Below are 18,487 nucleotides of genomic sequence, written 5' to 3' on the forward strand. Positions count from 1 at the left end.
GCAGGAGGTCATAGGCTGGGGGTTCCGCCTCTAAAATGTCCAGGAGATGTTGTATAGCTCCTGTTAGTGCCCCACAGGTGAGGAATTGAGCACCTGGTATATTGTCCCCGGCAATCAGCTCTTCTAGTGTGCATAGGGAGACCTCTGAGTAGCAGTCCACCAATATCGCCACTCCCACCCCTGTCCAAGATGCTCCCATTGTAGACCTAGGGTTCTCTCTGGCTCTGCAGGGCGCGCAACTTCTGGGAAAATCGGGAAGGTACAGGATTTACTCCAATTTGTGCTGGGTCCAGAAACCTGTGTAAAGTCGTCTAGCAGTACGAAGTTCCATAGGAATGCTGTTAGGGGATTCCTTAAGAAGATCAGCTTGTCATCCGCATAAAGGGAGCAAATGTGTTCCCCGTTGTGTAGTGGAATACCCATGTCCTGACCTTCAGTGCAGGAGGCAAAGAAATGGTTCAGCTGCCAGCATAAAAAGCCTAAAAGAGTCAGAGATACACTCACCCTGTGTACCTGCGCGTTAGCGTAAAACAATGCGACTCATTTGTTCCCCCCACTGGGATATCCTAGTCATGACCACACACAGATAATCCCTCCTAAGGGTATCAAAGGCCCTCCATGTGTCTATGGAGAGCACTAGGGCCTAAGGGAACTGAACCTTGTTCGTTTCATCCAGCACTCGATACAGGCGATGGAAGTTATGGGATGTGTTGCGTTTGGGAATGAATCCATTTTGGTCTTCATGCACCAACGCAGCTTGGTGAGGTTGGAACCAGTTCACCATTATTTTGCTAAGAATTTTACATTTTAAGTTCTGCATATAAATATATACAAATCAACTTGTATTGTTTGGTTACTTAAAACCATTACAAATTAAAACAACATAAACAACACATTAAAATTGCATATGCAAAAACTTTGAAGCATTCAAATTAATCTGTAGAACTCCATGGTTAATCAAACAACTTAACTTCTCCACTGAGACTCTGGTACCAAGTCACCTTGCAACCAACTTCAAGTTCAGCATAGAAAGTGGGCAATATGCTGTTGCGTCTGTTGCGTCACTCAGTAACTTAGGGATGGAAATGACCAGCGCCTCTCTGGCCGTATACAGGAGGCGTCTGCATTCTAACTCTTTGGTGTACATTTCAGCAGCCTGGGGTCTATGTGTGGGGAATAAGTCTGGTAAAATTAGTCTGGAAGTCGATCTGCCCCTGGCGTCTTACCTCGCACCAGGGTTTCAATAGCCTCTCTGATTTCTGGCTCCGAGATAGGGGCACCTAGTCCCTCTCACTCCTCTTCTGGCAACTATTGTAGCTGTATCCTGTCAAAGAAGATGCCCAAAATCTCATCAGCTATAGGGTCACTGGCTTTGTATAGTTCCAGATAATTCCAGTAAAGACTTCATGGATGTTGGTTTGTGATGGCTACTTAAGTATTGGGTTCCCCATGTCATCCGGGCAGATCAGCCATGCCAATAATTTGCCCATGTGTCCTCCCTCTGCATGCGCAACCTCAATGTGTTCCCACAGATGGAAGGAGTGAAGTTTCCCCTGCGTCACAGTGTGCTTCTCCTGCTCTTTCCGTAGATTTGGCATCATTTTAGGGTAACCCATGGCCTCAGTTTCCAGACGCCAGATGTTGCCTTCCAGAGTGGTCAACTCAGTGCAGAGTGAATGCTCCATACCTATGGGCTTGCACAGAAAGCTGGGAGAGTGCCTTCAGATGGAGATGGGCGATGTGCGCCCTCTCCAATGGAGCTCAGTCAGTAAAGGGTTGTGTTCTGATATCGTACAACCAAGGTATTCAATGCGCATAACTTGGACAACAAGCCCTTCCAAGCCTAGTACTTTGTCTATGCAGACATTTAAGTTGAATACTGGGAAGTAATAAGAAAGTTCCCTACGTCATGGATTCTGTTCATGCCATGCATCCCAAAGGGTCCAGTGCCCCACCCAGCTCCTGTAGCTTTGAGCGTCATGTCAATCGTAGCACGGGAGAGTCAGCTAGTGGAGGGACAGAGCGGTCGAAGTTAACATCTCCAACACATTTGTAGTCGGGCCCCCCCCCCCCCCCCCCTCAGTAAAGTTGGGATATCAGGGTCATGCATGAGAATTCTTGAAAGTTTAGATAGGAATTGTGGTTGGCCCACATTTGAGGTGTAAATACTACCAGTTCATATGCAGAGACCATTAAGTCCTTGCCGTTATGATGTCATATTGGCAGTCATTGTCAACATGTGTCTTTAAGACTTCTAAAGGGACCCCTGGTTTAACCCAAATAAGCACTCTCCTAGAAAAGGCAGAGGATGCTGTTGCATAGATGCGTTCCCACCAGTGACTCTGTAGCATGGACACCTCAAGGCCCATCAATGAGTGTCTGCTGAAGGAGAGCTATGTCCACCACCCTATGCTTTAGGAAAGACAGGATCTTGTGTCTCTTGTGTACAGATCCCATCACATGAGCATTCCAACCATGGAAGGAAAAGTGCATCATCCTCTCCGCCCTGGCATGGATAACGTTTCCCAGCACCCTCACCCCAGGCCAGAGTAAATAGCTATAGACACCAAACCCTTTATACCATTGTGTCTTGGGAAGGCTTTTCTTGTGAGTGGTGGCTGCCAAAACAGCTACAGCAGAGGTCTCTCCCCCTCTGAATCTTCTGTAACAGAATGGTGGAGGATCAAGTTTAATGAAGCCAGCCCACCCCAGTAAGAGAAGACTAGGTGTATTGGCAGGCCTCCAGCCAGTTGGTAGCCATCAACTTTCAAGCATAGTGTCACACAAGAAAGACTTCACCTCTCACCCGGCCGAAGGGGTAAAAGAAGGAGGCTAGCAGGGGAGCATAGAATGTCCAGAGTCAAAGAATATCAGCCAACCTGGGAGTTATTCGAGGTTCAGACGCAAGGTCTCAGAGTCCAGGCTCTCTGAGGAAGAGGTGGACCGATGTGGCACAGGGGAGAAAGCTCTCCAGCAACATCCGCAGAGCGGATGCAGCATCCAGCGACACCACCCTCTCCATCTTGCCCCATCTCGGGTCTTAAATCCGGTTCTCCTAGGGACCGGTCCCCTTTTCTGTGCTCCAGAAACTTGAAACGTCATCTCTGCTGCTAATTATGGGGTTGCTTAATGTTTCCTTAATGGAAGCTAAGGTACCATCTGCTTGGAAGCATGCGATGGTTCTTCCACTTTAAAAAAAAGTTAATGCTGACTCTACACAACTGTCTAACTTCTGGCCCATTTCTCTGCTCCCCTCCTTTTCAAAAAATTTGGACAAACATGTCAACATTCAACTATCATCTTTCGTTGAATCTCACAAATTCTTGCATGGTTCACAGTCCGGTTTCCGACCAGGTTTTTCAACGGAGACTACTTTGCTTGGAGTCACTGAAATGTTACGCAAACGTGTGGATGACGGGGATACCGTGGCTCTTATACTCCTTGATTTAAGTGCTGTCTCTCATACTCTGCTCCTGCAAGCTTTGCAATGCTTGGGAGTGACTGGCGTAGCACTTAATTGGCTTAAAGATTTATTGTCGGATCACACGTTCCAAGTTTTCTCTCCCACATCCAGTTCTAATATTTACTCTTCACCCTATGGTGTTCCTCAAGGCTCGATCCTTAGCCCTTTATTATTCATCATTTATGTCAGGCCTCTGGCGCTGATTGCTGAAGAATCGGGGTTGTCACTCTTTTCAAATGCTGATGACACCCAGATTGTCTTTTCCTTAGCAGCTGACAGGGCGTCCAAACCATCCTCTCTTCAATCTGGCTTGAGGAATATTGCAGGATGGATGCAAGCCAACCTGCTTAAACTCAATGGTGACAGAAGTGCTGATATGGGGTAAGAATAAAGATCTAGGGTGCCCCCAACATTGGCCACCTGAAATGGGTGCCTTGCCCCAACTCAAACAGCAGGTTTGGAACTTGGGTGTCATAATTGATGACCAACTTTCAATGAGGCAACAAGCAGTGAAAGTGTCGTCCATTTGTTTCACTATCCTTAAATGGCTCAGGAAAATCCTCTGGATGGTGCCTTTGTCCACACAACATACTGTGGTCCATGCTCTTATTACTTCAAGGCTGGACTATGGCAAAATTCTGTATCTCGGAGCCAATAAGGGTGTGGTACGGAAGTTGCAGCTGGTACAAAATGCGGCGGCCAGGTTGCTCTGTAAGGTCCCTAAAACAGATTCTATTTCAGGCGCCCTCCGTGATCTTCACTGGCTCAGGGTTGAGAATTGTATAAAGTTCAAAGCCCTGAGCTATATGTTGAAAATCAAAAGTGGTAAAGCGCCTCAATATCTGAATGCTTTAGTTCATCATTACCTTCCACCACGTTCCTTACGTTCAGCCACCCAGGCGAATTTCACGGTGCCTAGGATCAAGCTGTCCCGCCTGGGCGGTCGGTCCTTTTCTTATCTTGGCCCCTCTCTGTGGAACTCCCTTCCGATGGCATTTCGGACTAACACCATTTATGAGAATTATCATGAGTGCTTAAAAACCTGGCAGTTTAATATTTACAATCTATTTACTCTTTCTTTCTTCTCTCTGTTCTGACAGGCGGCGCTGGGAAACCCTTGGGTAGCTGTGCGCCTAATAAGATTAAATTAACATAACATTGCTGGTCTCCTCTCAGCATCGTTGATGGCAACATTTCGGTCTGGGTGGTTTGGGACTCTGTCTTCCATCAAGGCCACCTTTATAGGCCACCAGCCTCTCTCACGCTCAGACAGGTCCTCATGGAAAGTAGCCTGATGGTCCTCTATGAACTTAGGACACACACGTAATAAGAGCATATAACGTATGCCAGCATCTCTCAGTTCCTTTTTAACAGCGAGGAAGAAGGACCTGCCTCTGCAGTACCACCATCATATAGTCTGGGATGATGGCCCCTGAAGTACTGTCAATGTGAAATCTTCGGACCTTTTATAAAATCAGGTCTCTGTCCCTGTAATTCAGCAGGCGAGTGTCTACTGGGCACGGTGCAACCCCCCGGGGATGTGTTTTCTCAGGGACTCTGTACGTCCTCTCCAAGGCAAAAAAACGATGAGAGGCCCTGGAGGACAACCTCTTTGGCCAACCAGAACTCAAGGAAGGCCACCACGTCTGTTTCCTCTACTTTTTCAGGTTACCCAACTATCCTGACGTTGTTTCGACAGCTCTGTCCCTTGGCATCCTCCTCCTGTTGGTCCATCAGGCCAGCTCGTCAGAGCAGATTGGCGACCTTGTCTTGTAGCCCATGCACAGTGGACCCCACTTCATCAAGGGCATTCGTGTTGCGTTTCACCTTGGCCGCCAATATGTGGTGGTTATCCTGGAGGATCACAAAGTCCACAGCCATCCTGTCTATTTTGCTCTCCAGGACCTTGTGCGAAGAATTCCCAGCACTCCGGGGCAAGGGGACAATATGCATCCATACACTGTAGCTTGCCAGAGGTTTCCAAGCTACCGCTCAACAGTGTGTGCTTCACTGGTTTGGTGGGGTCCATGAAGCCCACTTATCCAAGGGCTGGGCCTGCTTCCATGGATGCTCGGGCGGTTCCTGGCTTCTGTGGGTTGTGGGAGCCAGAGGCAGTTTTTGCAGCCGTGCTAGTTTGCAAGCCAAGTCCGCCCCCGAGCTCAGCCTTCTTTAATGTCTATGTGGCTTCTGTATTTACATTGATGTTTTAGTCAGGGAGAAAGATGCAACACTTTTTATTGTCTATATGACTACTGTGGACTCATTGGATAACATGTCTATATATTTTGTGATAGGCAAGCAATACACAGTTAATTCTTAGGAACTGAGATAAGCATGTTGCCACTCAGTTGAGATGTCATGGGTACAATTGAGGACTGGATGCAGGGTATTCATTTCAAGCTGAATCACGATAAAAGAGATTTTAATTTTCGAAGTGTCTTCTTTACCACATTCTGAATTGTGAGGCCCATTTCTTTGCACCCACTCATATCCACCAAGTGAGACATGGTGGTATTGTCTTTGGAGATAAGCTGTTTTTTCCGCCACAGGTTTCTAATTTATTGACACATTGCTTCCTAATACTTAAATCTCTTTGCAGGAACATTGTCTATATCCATTGTCTCATTGGCTCTTAGCCCACAAAGAGATAATATTCAGGAATGTGTGCATTTGCCAAAGAGGTCTCTAATTGGCTGGTCATCTATTTCTCAGATCCTGCTTTTCCAAATAATCCCATTCTCTCACTCAAATCTAGTATGTACTTTCTGTGTGAAGCAGCTACAGATTGGGAGAAGAATTGTTCATTTTTTACATCGAAAATTTGGAACACTTTTCCCCTTCATATATGGGCTTTCATGAATCATTATATTTTTCAGATATTTCTCAACACATCGCTTTTTATTGCCAGTGTCTACTTAAATTAGCCCCGATCTGTTGTCTGGGAAACCTTGCTCGATTGTATGCTGCAGATGGACATTCAACATCACTTTAAGGGCTTATGTGCTTTAAATCAGCATATATCTGTGTATTCTTTTAACTGTATGAGATGTCTGGTTTGTATTATGGTGTGCATGTGTAACTTACTAAGTTTCAGATTTAGCTGTCTTGATGGTTTCAGCCGAATTATATAACCACAAACGCAGTATTTAATGTGAAAAGAAAGTGAGAGGTGGACTAATATGATTGTGTTCATGCCAGGGACCAAGAGGACAACAAGGTGATCCTGGTCCTTCTGGGGAAATGGGCCCTGAGGTACGTTTCTATTATTGAAAAACATTACAGATATTGTTAACATTATAATTGTATTAGATTGGAACTGTGCCTGCCATCACTAAGATCATTAATTCTATTGAAAAGTGTTATGTTTCAAATATTCTTTTAAAAGGGAAATTCACATAAACAAACTTTAGTCAGATGTTAACTCCACTGACAATTGTTCTTCAAAGCAAAGATTGTGGAGCGAAGGGGGACCAGCCAAACTCAACAGCTATTATCTTTCATTACTTCCTAGATCTGTCGTAGCTGACTTTCAGGCCACCAGTGTGATAATCCTATAGGACTGAAGAACACCCTGGAAGGCATTTTATGAAATTGTATATATTCGAGATTGCATCTTGGAATTTTGCTTGACTTCTCACTTTTCTAGATATTAAAGCACCAAACCTATGGCCAAGGAGTTGAATGTAGACTTTGGTTTGGTCTTCCCTGACTGCAAACATTGATATTGTAAAGCTTGATTCATTGCTGCTATAATATCATTTTAAAGGGATACATGCTACCCCGCATTATCTGCATTGCTTTTTCATCCACATGTACTCCATGACATGCTGATTGACACAGCTTGTGTACATGTCCGGCATGTGAATTGCTAATCCCTGTATAGTGTCTTCCACAGAAAGTTAAACAGAGAATGACTTCTGATTGTCTGCAGAAGACACAGTGGTGAGGCAACCAAAGCTTGTGCTGTAATGATGTCACGTGTATCAGTTTTCATGGGGGATTCAGTACTTTCTCACTAGTGAAACAAGCATATGCTTTAACTTTGATAATGACCTTATTTTGTCCCATGGGCATTAGTAGACCTCTTCAGTTCAGACTTTGTGGCACATGTTGCCATTGTGTCTTGTGTGGTGGTGCTAATGAATTACAATACACTATTTAGCTTAGCAGTCGGTTACCCATTGTAGAAACCTGAACACATTAGTTACATCTTGTGGGGCCACCTTGCTAAATATTAAGAATAAATTGCTTCAAGACTCCGTGTAGGACATTAGATTGGTTATAAACTGAGCACAACTTACATCCAGATTGGTTTGGGATTGAAAAAACTGTCTAAGTATTAATTATCATATGGAAGGGACAAGTGATATTAGGCTGTGCAAGGGGTGTGTGCCTCAAGAGTACAGGGTGATGTGAATGGCTGAAGGGCATCAGTCCATCCTACCTTCAATGAAACTCCTGACATGGCAGGAGGAACATTTTCCCACTGCTGATGCTGCTCCTATTTTTTCTAAACTACATGTATCTGCACACGTGGCTTAGTTTCAACGGGGTTGCTAGACTTTTTGCTGCCTGTGGTGGTCCATGTGTTTGCTGCAGGTAAGAGTGGGGTGGGTGGTGGCAGCAGGGAGACAGGTGGCGACGAGGCCGCCGCCGCCCCTAAACTCATTCCGACCGTGGCGAACCGCCCCCCCCCCCACCCCTTTGCTATGTCACTGCTTAGTTTCCTGTAACCAAAGTAGTCACAAACATGCTTTGAGTCTTTGGATGACCCCTACTTACTGGAGGCTGATCGCTGGTATAAATAGTGTCCCTCTTCGGAATTCACTAGCTGGGGAGTGTTTTAGATGACAATAAGTAGCCCTCCCTTACATTGTAGCGATGCAGATCCAACGGTTACGAGACAAATGCAATGTCATTATTTGCAATACGAACTTTGCTGTTTGAATAAATATAAATCATGACAATTATACAAAATGCCTTGCACTATGTTTTCTGCAATGGGAAAAGTCTATTTTTGTGTTTATGTAGCAATATAGGTAAATTGTCTAATTGTTTTATCATGTGCAATAACATTCTTATTATCATGTAGGGAGTTCCAGGCACTGAAGGAGAGGTTGGTCCACAGGGTGAACCCGGTGCAAAGGTACGTTTTGGACTTAAAAACTTGTATTCCAACTGAAAACAAAGTTAAAAATATAATTGATTTATTCTGTAATGATGATAAATGCATTAATAGAGATGTGAGATCAGGATTTCCATAGTCTAAACTACTGCTATTAAAGTTGTTTTCTTCCCCAGAATTAATTTAAATTCTGTATTTAGGGAGATGTTGGACCTGATGGGAATGCAGGGGAGCAAGGAGAACCAGGTTTAAGGGTGAGTTTTACAGAAAACTAAATATATTGTGAGGCAAAATGTATTACATTTTCCACACTTCAATGCCTGTTGAAGGTTTTTCTGTAGGAAAGGATTACACTTTAAACGTATAGATTTTGTCCGTTGAATTGTATCGAAATATGAGCTTATGAGATAATATCAAACACATCACCTTTTCTGTAACTGACATATAAGATAATATAGCTAAATATAGTAACTATGTATATGGTGCTCAATACCTGCATTTTGGCACTTCTTTTAAGCACTGAAAATAGGAGGTATGACTTGATTCTGTTAAATTAACCAAAGATATCTAAGAAGTAAATTGCTTTATGGGATTGACTTTTAGCTGGATGGGAAAACATTTAGAGCTATCAAGGAACTAATACATTTTCATAACTCGGAAACCTGCTCTTTTGCTACTTCGCCCATGATATCTGCAGTTGGTCCTTGAACTTCCTTGAAAAATACTACATTGGTAGAGACTTCACTTACCTAGGTGGCACTTCAACAACAACTTAACTCCCCAAAGTACTTAGTTTACTCTCCAAACTTCAAGGCAGGTGGTATTTATAGTAGTATCGATGGACCTGTATGAGGCTCAGGAAACTTGAGGAAACCATGTAGGCTCAAAGTTATCTAATAATAAAAAGTATACCTCTGATCTCTATATTCTATCAACTATGAGCTGTTCGTAGAGGTGAAATTCTTAATAAAATTTATGGCAAATGATTAAATGGCTGCTAGAAAGGCAACACATTGTACCGAAAAAAATCCATTCATCTGTAGCTGTCTGGAAGTGGAAATAACTCCAAATGGACTAATCATAAAAGGCTTAAGGCTCCCACTCACCTCCATCATATTTCCTTCTTGAAACAGGTTATGCTGAACCAGACAAAAGATGAATTGATTTTATCAAGCTATGTACATCTCACGTAGAAACAGGTGGTCCTCTAAACCAAATAGCACTAACATCTTTACTACCCATAAAAGTTAAAATGCTTCCAGCATTCGAACAATCTTTGAACCTTAAATATCAATGGGCTCACCTTCCAGCGGTTTTTCTCCCAAAAAATCTTCCTCATCAACTGTCCAGACACTGTAAAGCATGTGGCATTCTCCCTGTCATGATCTGCTTCTTTCCTCAAAACTACTTCTTTCCTCAAAAAGTAGCAGACTACAAAACGTTAAGGGCTAGACAGATCTCTAATTCTCTATAGCATCTATGCAAGACTCCTGGGGAACATACTTCAAGTTTCTGACCCACGCCTACAAAGCCCTGCACGACCAAGGACCAGCCATCTTGAACCACTGCCTGCAACTCCACATACCGACTAGGAATCTCCCCTCCACACACCTCGCCCTCGTACAGACACCACGTATGCGCTGCTTCAGCTTTGGAAGACGCTTCTTCTCCCACCTCACCTCCAAAGCCTGGAACACCCTCCCCTGTCACCTCCGCACTGCACCCTCGCTGACCCAGTTCAGGAAGTGATACATGCAACAGAGCTCGTGGACACCCTCTGGGGTGATTCGCCACACTATACAAGTACGACTTAATTGATTGATTCCATGCTGGTAAATTTTGATGTCTGCAACATGTTAAAAGGTCTAGACCAATCATTATTCATACACCAACTTTCTAGCAAAACAAACCTATATGTTCACAATCTTCACTGTATCGCCCCTAAAAATGGAAAATTCTTGCTGCTATGAACTCATCAATAGTTGACTGGTGGAAAAATATAAAAAACATAATAAACCATGAAAGAAAGTCCGACAGATAAATTCAGTCATGCCTGCTCAGACCAGTAAAATAAGAGACATTCCAAGCTTTAGTCTACCCCTTGATAATACCCTCTGCCACAGTTAGGTTGTAGCAGTGCCTTTTTCTGTACCTCAAAAAAGGGCATACCAAGCCACTGGAAACAATGCAAACTAAAAAAGTATGTGTAGCCGTAGGTATCAAATTCTATGCAAGACAATCACACTTAAGGCATTGGTCTTGACTTTCAGAGCCACTCTGCATTCAGACAGTGACTCTAACCACCAACAGTTATTACCATTTGATCCCTCTCAGAAGATTGGATGTATTCAGGCAGACTTGGAGAGTGCAAGACATTCACGAAAGCAGTGCACAAACTGAAGCTACTGCTTCTCTCAATTACACAATGATTCTCCTTTTTTATTCAAAAAGCACACAGCCTCTTCTCTCAGCAGTTCTAAGCCGTTTCCTCCAGCCTCAATTCCTGGGAAAAGCACATTTCGATATGAAAAATTAATGTGAAGCATTACATTTTTTTTTATAATGTTGGGATAAAGCAAGGGCATTTCTTGCTCTGCCTCTACACCTCCTCCTCACTTCTTACTTCCCTTTTGCCTTACCTTCATTCCTTTCCCGAATGTTTTTATGCAATGTGTTTCAATCACATTTGTGCCATTATTTCAATGTCCCCTTATTTCTACATTTGTTGTAGAAAAGTTAGTTTGGGTGTTTCTCCCGACCAAAATACACCTCTTTTTTGCCAGAAAAGTGAAGGCTAAAGAACTTGCGATGGGAGAGGTGAACATCATTTCTATTTGATTAATTTGTGCTTCCAAATCTAAGGTACTGTCTAAGAAGAGAATATTTTTGCAGTTGGATCTTAGTCATAGGAATGAGGCCAAAGATGGTGGAGGATGGGAGGATGAATGCTGGTTGATAAAATTCTCTTTATTACAATGCCAGACTTAACAGCCGTCTTCCCAGTAAGCCAGCTGCAGACCATCAAAATGTACTTACTCCCACACAACTGGCCATGCTGTTGAAGAAGCACAACTGAAATCCTTTGATATTGATGAGACACTTAATGTGATCTGAGTAGTATGAGTAAATCCAATGATTACTTCATAAGGGCAACAAAGGGTTGTGCTGCCTTAAGTGGGAGGGCTTTTCCTGACAAGATATGCATGTTACATACAAATGATGCCTACTTGACCATTAATCCTTTAAAAAGTGTGTAGGTGGAAAGCCTAGGGCCTGGGAAACTAATATTTGGAATACAGTAACAGGTAACAAAGTGAGTGAGATTGCCATACTTTTTTTTATAAACAGGCTGACATTAGTCATGCTAACAAAGAAACAAGAAACCTTTCCGTTCTGCTCTTTAGTAAAACTATGCAAGCTCGTCTGATGAGCATAAAGCTAAAATGGAAGGAAGTGTTTTTTGATACAAAAGCCTGTTTATGGATACATATCTGAGGCACTGTGCATGCAGCAATATAGATGCAACAAGCTGTGCATCCAGCTTCACCCTCATCTCTCCATAGAGAATCAGAAAGGTAGAATGTATAAAGAGGCCTAAGAATTAGGGAGGGTTAGACATGAAGACTGGTTGCTTGTGGAGAATGCTGGAGAGCTGAAATCTGACCTTTTCATAGGCATGTGGGGGATAATACATGGCTTGGCTTAAATATAGAAATGTAGCTAACTATTTAGCAAAACCCTTCATTGGAAGGCTGACAATAATATAAGCATATCACTCGGTAGGGTTTAGATTCATTACTATAGACAGTAGGAATAAGCTATATAAAATGTGTTGGTTTTCTAATATCCATTTTGTTTTATGTGATGGCTGCTGAAATAATAATAATAGTTATTATCATTATTATGCACAAAGTTTATGTGCTGATTGTACATAATTAATAAAATAATTATTATAAACACCAATTTCTGTGTCTGCCTACTGTGTCATCAGGGTATGGGTCTTCACAACTACAAATAATTTGTGTTGATTACAGTATTTTAGTCAGGGTTGTCTGACTCACATCCTTCTGAATATAGATGAGCCTAGCTCATTACAGAGAAGGGTGAAAGACAACTGCATGTTTTTCTTTTCTCTGAAGAGGGGGCAATAAACAAATACCCCTTTGGGGCTAAGGAAAACTGTCTGGTGCGCCCTGTTTTTAGAGGAGTTCACAACAGTACATACATTTGAAGATGCATAGTGACAGTGGGGAACCTTGGGGAAGTCCACAGGACATAGCTGCATTGGATAGAGAAATGTTCCTATTTCCGTTGTTCTGAAAGTTGGAGAAACATCTTAGTTAACGTCCCATCCTGTTAGTTAGCCACTGCTGAAAGATGACGAAGTAAGATGTTGTGGTCTATTGCGTAGGCAACAGAGATGTCCAGTAGAATAAAAAAACTCATCTGACCTTCATCAAAAGCTTCAAAAATGTTATCATCTCATTAATGACAGCTATTTCTGATGAGTGACCCAAGCAGAAATCTAAGAGTTGTGAGTAAATGAGGTAAACCTGATCTAAAGACATCTGGAGTTGTCTGGTTGGTAACCACTTTACCAGAAGATCTTATGGGTAAACCTGTGATTGGCATGTAGTTACTAGACACTGAAGAATACAGGCCGCATATTGTTAGTGGCAGTGAAATAATCATATTTCTCACAATTATTAGGATCACCCCTTGGAAGAGGTCAAGATCATGAAATCTTTGGAGCAACCATTCAGGTGTGGGTTATTCTTAGTATCAGCCTTTGAACTGATATAGAAGAGATTTTCTAAGGGCCAAACTATCGTTGAAGACAGAATCTAACCAAGTACAGGTTCCAGCACTACCTACATACAAAGAGATGTAATGGAAGAATGGGAAGTACTGGATGACAAATTCCCTATCACAGGTTTATAAATTGCCAGGATGTTGCTGCAGATTGTCATTTTTTAAAACATGTCCTCCAACATGTTTCAGAGATCTTGACCCGCAAAAAGAATCACAGAGAAATAGGGAGGGATAAAAAGAGAAAGCATTCTTTTGTTGAGATTTTAGCTTAGTTGGTCATTTAATGTTAGAAAAGACATTTCTCAAACACAAATGCATTATAGTAAATTCTAAGATGTGCCTTGTCATTTGAAAGGTTAGTAGAAGTGTATTTCTTTTTGAGTGTTCATTTCTGGTTTATGAATGTTTCTTTCAGTATTTTGAGATTAGCAGAGAACCATTTTCCTAAATCATGTCTAGGGGCAAGAGAGTTGAGGTTGTCAGAACATGAGTATCCCAGCCTTTCACATACTCTAAGGTGGCTTGGCAGCTCTTGGATGACTTAGCATCTCCTTATTGATTTATCTGCTTTAGGATGACTTAGCAGTCACCCTACAGCTGTACGTCTGAGCTTAAACTGTTGAAAAGTGGTGGTCCCAGTTGTCACAGAAACAAGGGGTAAAATGCTTCTTGTTCTGCTGTAAAGGTATAGTGTGCTTAAAGTAAATTGCCTGATGGTTGGTCCATATTAAACGCCAAGGCCTGGCTTTGGTAATGCCTTGGTTAATTAATTAACCGCAAGAGTCTGGGATGGGACAAGTTGTCAAGAAACCTAGCTGCAGGTCAAGATGATGAATCATCAATTGAACATCTGATTTAAAATCTCTGAAGCTAGTGATAGGTGTTAGAAATTGGGTTTCTGATTGGTTGGGGTATGCACCTAAGCCAGACAGAACCCACACTCTAGTCAGGGTAAGTGAGTTAACCCCTGCTCATCCCCTTGGTAGCTTGGCACAGCACTCAGGCTTATCCTAGAGGCAATGAGTAAAGCATTAGCGCAACACACACAAACACCAGTGAGATATAACTTACACCACAAAAAATACTCCACACAAGGTTATATAAAAATATCTCATATATTGTATATAAAACACATAGACCACAATCACATTAATCCCTTTGCTAACTAGGGAATTGTCATGGCATCACATAGATCATACATCACTTTGCCAACCAGGCAATTGTCATAACATCACATGTAGTGTACTAAAGTACATACTTATAGAATGCACCTGTCATAGAAACCACCATCACTACACATATAGGGGGAACCTGAAATCATGCTCATTATCCTGACCAGCCAAGGCAAAAACGACATACATTAGAACACATCATGGCCTAGCATGCAGGTTAGGTCATACATAAATCATGGCTGCAGGGCATACTATGACAGTCCTGGAAATGTGAGGAAACACAACAAACATCACAACATCGGGTGTAAATATGGAACATTCAACTGTGGGCCATATAGGAACCACCACGACATACATTAGTACATTAGGGTATATAATGTAGGAGTAGGCTCAGAGTAAGCCCACATACATCACCAGATATCATGACTATCCGTAATGCAGAAATGAACTGTATGCCGCAGGAACACCTGTGCATCCACCAGTGACAACACAGTATCAACAACCTCAAGTGCAGAGCACAGGAACTTTGTGCACCTATGACAGTCCTTATGGTAATTCCAGAGGATTGTCAAGAAAGAAGCTGGGGCCTCTGTCGAGGACTCTCCCCGGACTGCCCTTACTGAAATGCTCCCAAGCTGTGTATCAACATTGGGGGGACACACACTGAAAAATCAAGCGGCCCGGGAAAGGGGCAGTGAAAGGTAACTGCTGCGACCATGAGGAGTAGCTGCCAAAACCAATGAAGCTTGCTCCAGTACTCAGGCCGGCGTTGCAGCATGTCTGGGACCCTCCAGGGCCCCCTGGAGCATTGTTTACCAAGGCTAACCAATGGGGCCTCGTGCAGATGGCTTTGGGGATACAGGCGGCCTCGCCGAGCACCTGTTAGTTGCCCACAGCTGGTACTTTTTCGCCGTGCTGGCCGGCACCAACCACTCCACAACGTCAGTGGAGTTCCATGGCTCCGATTTTGGTCCATGCCAGAAACAGGCAGTGGAGAGTACAGGCTGCAATCCCTAGACGGGAGACCTCGCTGGATCTCCCCATATGCCAAAGTTCGAGGGCAGCTGCCCGCGACCATGTGGTTCAGTCGTTAAAACCCCTATGGGAAAAAAACGGTGGGGACCACAGCTGCGAGGGGCACAGTGTGGCAACTCGGGCCGTGGCCACAGCCGCACATGTGAAGACAACAATCAGCTGAGGGGAGCACCATGCTATCTTTCAGATCACTTGTCGGTGGCCCATATCTTCTGTTTCTACACAGCACTCCTCAGGTGGTCAGAACGTGCTCAGCACACGCTAATCTTGGCTTGTCCAAAGTGGCCGTTGTACAGGAAGAAGTGCTCCTCACACACTTTGTAGCAACAGGGGAAAGGAAAAATACAGCGCTGACCACGCACTGATGAGGGATAAACCAGGAGCAGTCCACAGTGCTCACCACACGCTAGACTGGTCAGGAAAAGGGGCCTGCACAGCACTCCTTGAAGAGTACTGGGGGGAACACAAGCAGTAAAGTAGGCAACAGCCAGCACACGGGATCCTTTGCAGGCAAAGAGGCAGTCTCCCCAGCAGGTCTGCACAATTAAGCAAAGTCCAAATGGTAGTTTTCCTGGCAGCACAGCAATCCTCTGGTGCAGTATTTAGAGCCAGCAGCGTCTGGTTACAAGTCCCACGCAGTGTCTAAAATCATGGGGTCACAGCTCCTGTGCTTATACTCACAAAATCTTTGTTCTGGGGGCACTTCAAACAAACTTTAGACATGCACAACACCCCCATTCAATCCCAGCCCTGGTTCAAGACACATTACAGAGGGCCGGAGACAGCACTGTGAAAGGCAGGCACAGCCATATGCAGGTGCAGGTGACAACTCCTCCCACCACTCTAAATGAAGACCAGGTCAATTCAGCCTGGCTATGAGTCACTCAGGAAAGGCAGGACATACCTTGAGCCCCACCTTGTGACTGTCTACAGTGAATGCACAAAACAGGCCCCTGTCAGTCTAAACCAGACGATGAATACACAACCAGGCAGTGCACAAAGAATTATAAGCACACAAATTAAATGCTACTAGTGAGCATGCAGCACTGCTTGCGGCACCCACAGAAGTAATAATGGTGCACAGGCCTGTGCAACCTAACCATCCCGAAAGTAATATTTTTCAGTCCTTTCTACAATAATTTGTATCATCCTTTAGGAAGTTACTTGCCTGACCCTTACCATGCCACTCGTAATACATCCCCCGTCCCCCTCCACCCCGTGAAGATAAGTAACTCTTCTAACGTTAGCTTGCTGTACATGTGGAAATGTGGACAAAGTAATTGTGCGCTTTGAGCGTTCTCAGCAAACTTAAATAGGCAATGTCAGCAAGAATTCTTCAGTTAGAAGTTTCATTATATTCAACACGCTCGGGATTCATTCAGAGCGGTATTGGGCTTGTAAATCAAGTCACCCGATATCTTAAAAATAGAGGGAGAAGGATTAAGGTGCAATCGGGAAGCAGATTGTACTTACACGTCGAGGTGGCTGAATCTGACTCTGCGATCCCGGTGAATGTCGCGCGTCTCCTCAGGCGTTTTAGAGGCCTGAGGGATGTCAGAGTGTCATCACGTGCGGGAATTATTACTTCTGTGGGTGCCGCAAGCAGTGCTGCATGCCCACTAGTAGCATTTAATTTACAGGCCCTGGGTATATACTACACCACTGTACAAGGGACTGAAAGGTAAATTGAATATTCCAAATAGGTTTAGGCCAATCTTACCAAGTTTATAGAAGAGAGCACAGGCACTTTAGCACTGATCAGCAGTGGTAAAGTGCCCAGAGTCATAAAACCAACAAAAACAGGTCAGGCGAAAATACAGGAGGAAGGCAAAAGGTTCTAGGATAGCCCTGTAAAATGGGCAAGAGGTCCAACAATAGGTTACAATACATGGAATTTATGTAACATATGTCGAGCATGTGCTTATGAACTGCTGCTTTTGAAATGAGGAACATGTAATGGTGTTGTTCAATGTATTGAGATATTTAATGACATGAAGGCAGATTGAGCCGCAAAATAAGGCCAAATATGGGATTCTTATATATGGTCCATGTATCAGTGCTATAGATGGCATGCATGCAAATATCAACAGAAAGTAGTTCAAACACTGAGGTTTTTGCCTACATATTACCATATCACTTTCATCAGATGATGCCTTCATTGATAAAACATAGAGGCTGGAATTCAATGCAAGCATTTTGACCTTACTTCACTTGCCCTAAGTCAACCACTACATACCTTTTTAAAAGGATAAATGTCCTATATATCCTCCAGCTGTCTATGGTTAGCCAATCACAAGCCTTCTTTTCTTGCAGCTTTTTAAACTCCGTGCTTCAGGTAGTCACCAGTTTGGAGTCCTCAAAACCTGCTTGTGGCATTTTCTTTGCTGCCTCCACCACCTGTTGACATCTCAAGTCCCTACTATTTGAATGTCAATCAATATTCCACTTCTATGCTGGCCTCTGTAGAGGGTTTTTCTGTGATAGTATGGTCTACAAGTGTCATATTACATGACATTATAGAGTTGCCTAAATCCCTTTTATTCAAAAAGTTCCAAAGCCACACTGATATCGCTGGTGTAAAATAAATCAAAATACGAATTTAAGTGAGACACCAGTATGATAGCTTTCTGACTGTATCTACGTTTTTATAAATTCTGATTCCAGTGGAACAAAAAATCCCATACTTTACGAAAAGTAGATTTTAATTGAAAGTAAGCAATAAAAATTCACCATGATAAAAAAAACTAAGTGTTTGCTGAAGACTGTGACGGTGTACCTGCACATTGGCTGGAGAACACAGCAATAGAATATTTCATTCATAATCAGCGGTATCTGCTCCTGAGAAGCAGCAGCGGGCGGGGGGGGGGGGGGGGGTTTAAA

At 43.3% G+C, this 18,487-nt stretch overlaps 1 protein-coding gene across 1 annotated transcript in view; it reads left to right on the top strand.

The window, feature by feature from the left end:
* COL24A1 (collagen type XXIV alpha 1 chain) overlaps positions 1-18,487 on the top strand; it is an 826,732-nt gene that overhangs the window by 640,475 nt on the left and 167,770 nt on the right. The window contains exons 33-35 of the mRNA XM_085602067.1: positions 6,662-6,715; positions 8,556-8,609; positions 8,789-8,842. Of these exons, the coding sequence (XP_085458193.1) occupies positions 6,662-6,715; positions 8,556-8,609; positions 8,789-8,842 (162 nt within the window). The remainder of the gene's footprint in view (positions 1-6,661; positions 6,716-8,555; positions 8,610-8,788; positions 8,843-18,487) is intronic.

Source organism: Triturus cristatus, chromosome 4_2, assembly GCF_964204655.1.
Source record: "Triturus cristatus chromosome 4_2, aTriCri1.1, whole genome shotgun sequence".
NCBI classification, from domain to species: Eukaryota; Metazoa; Chordata; class Amphibia; order Caudata; family Salamandridae; genus Triturus; species Triturus cristatus.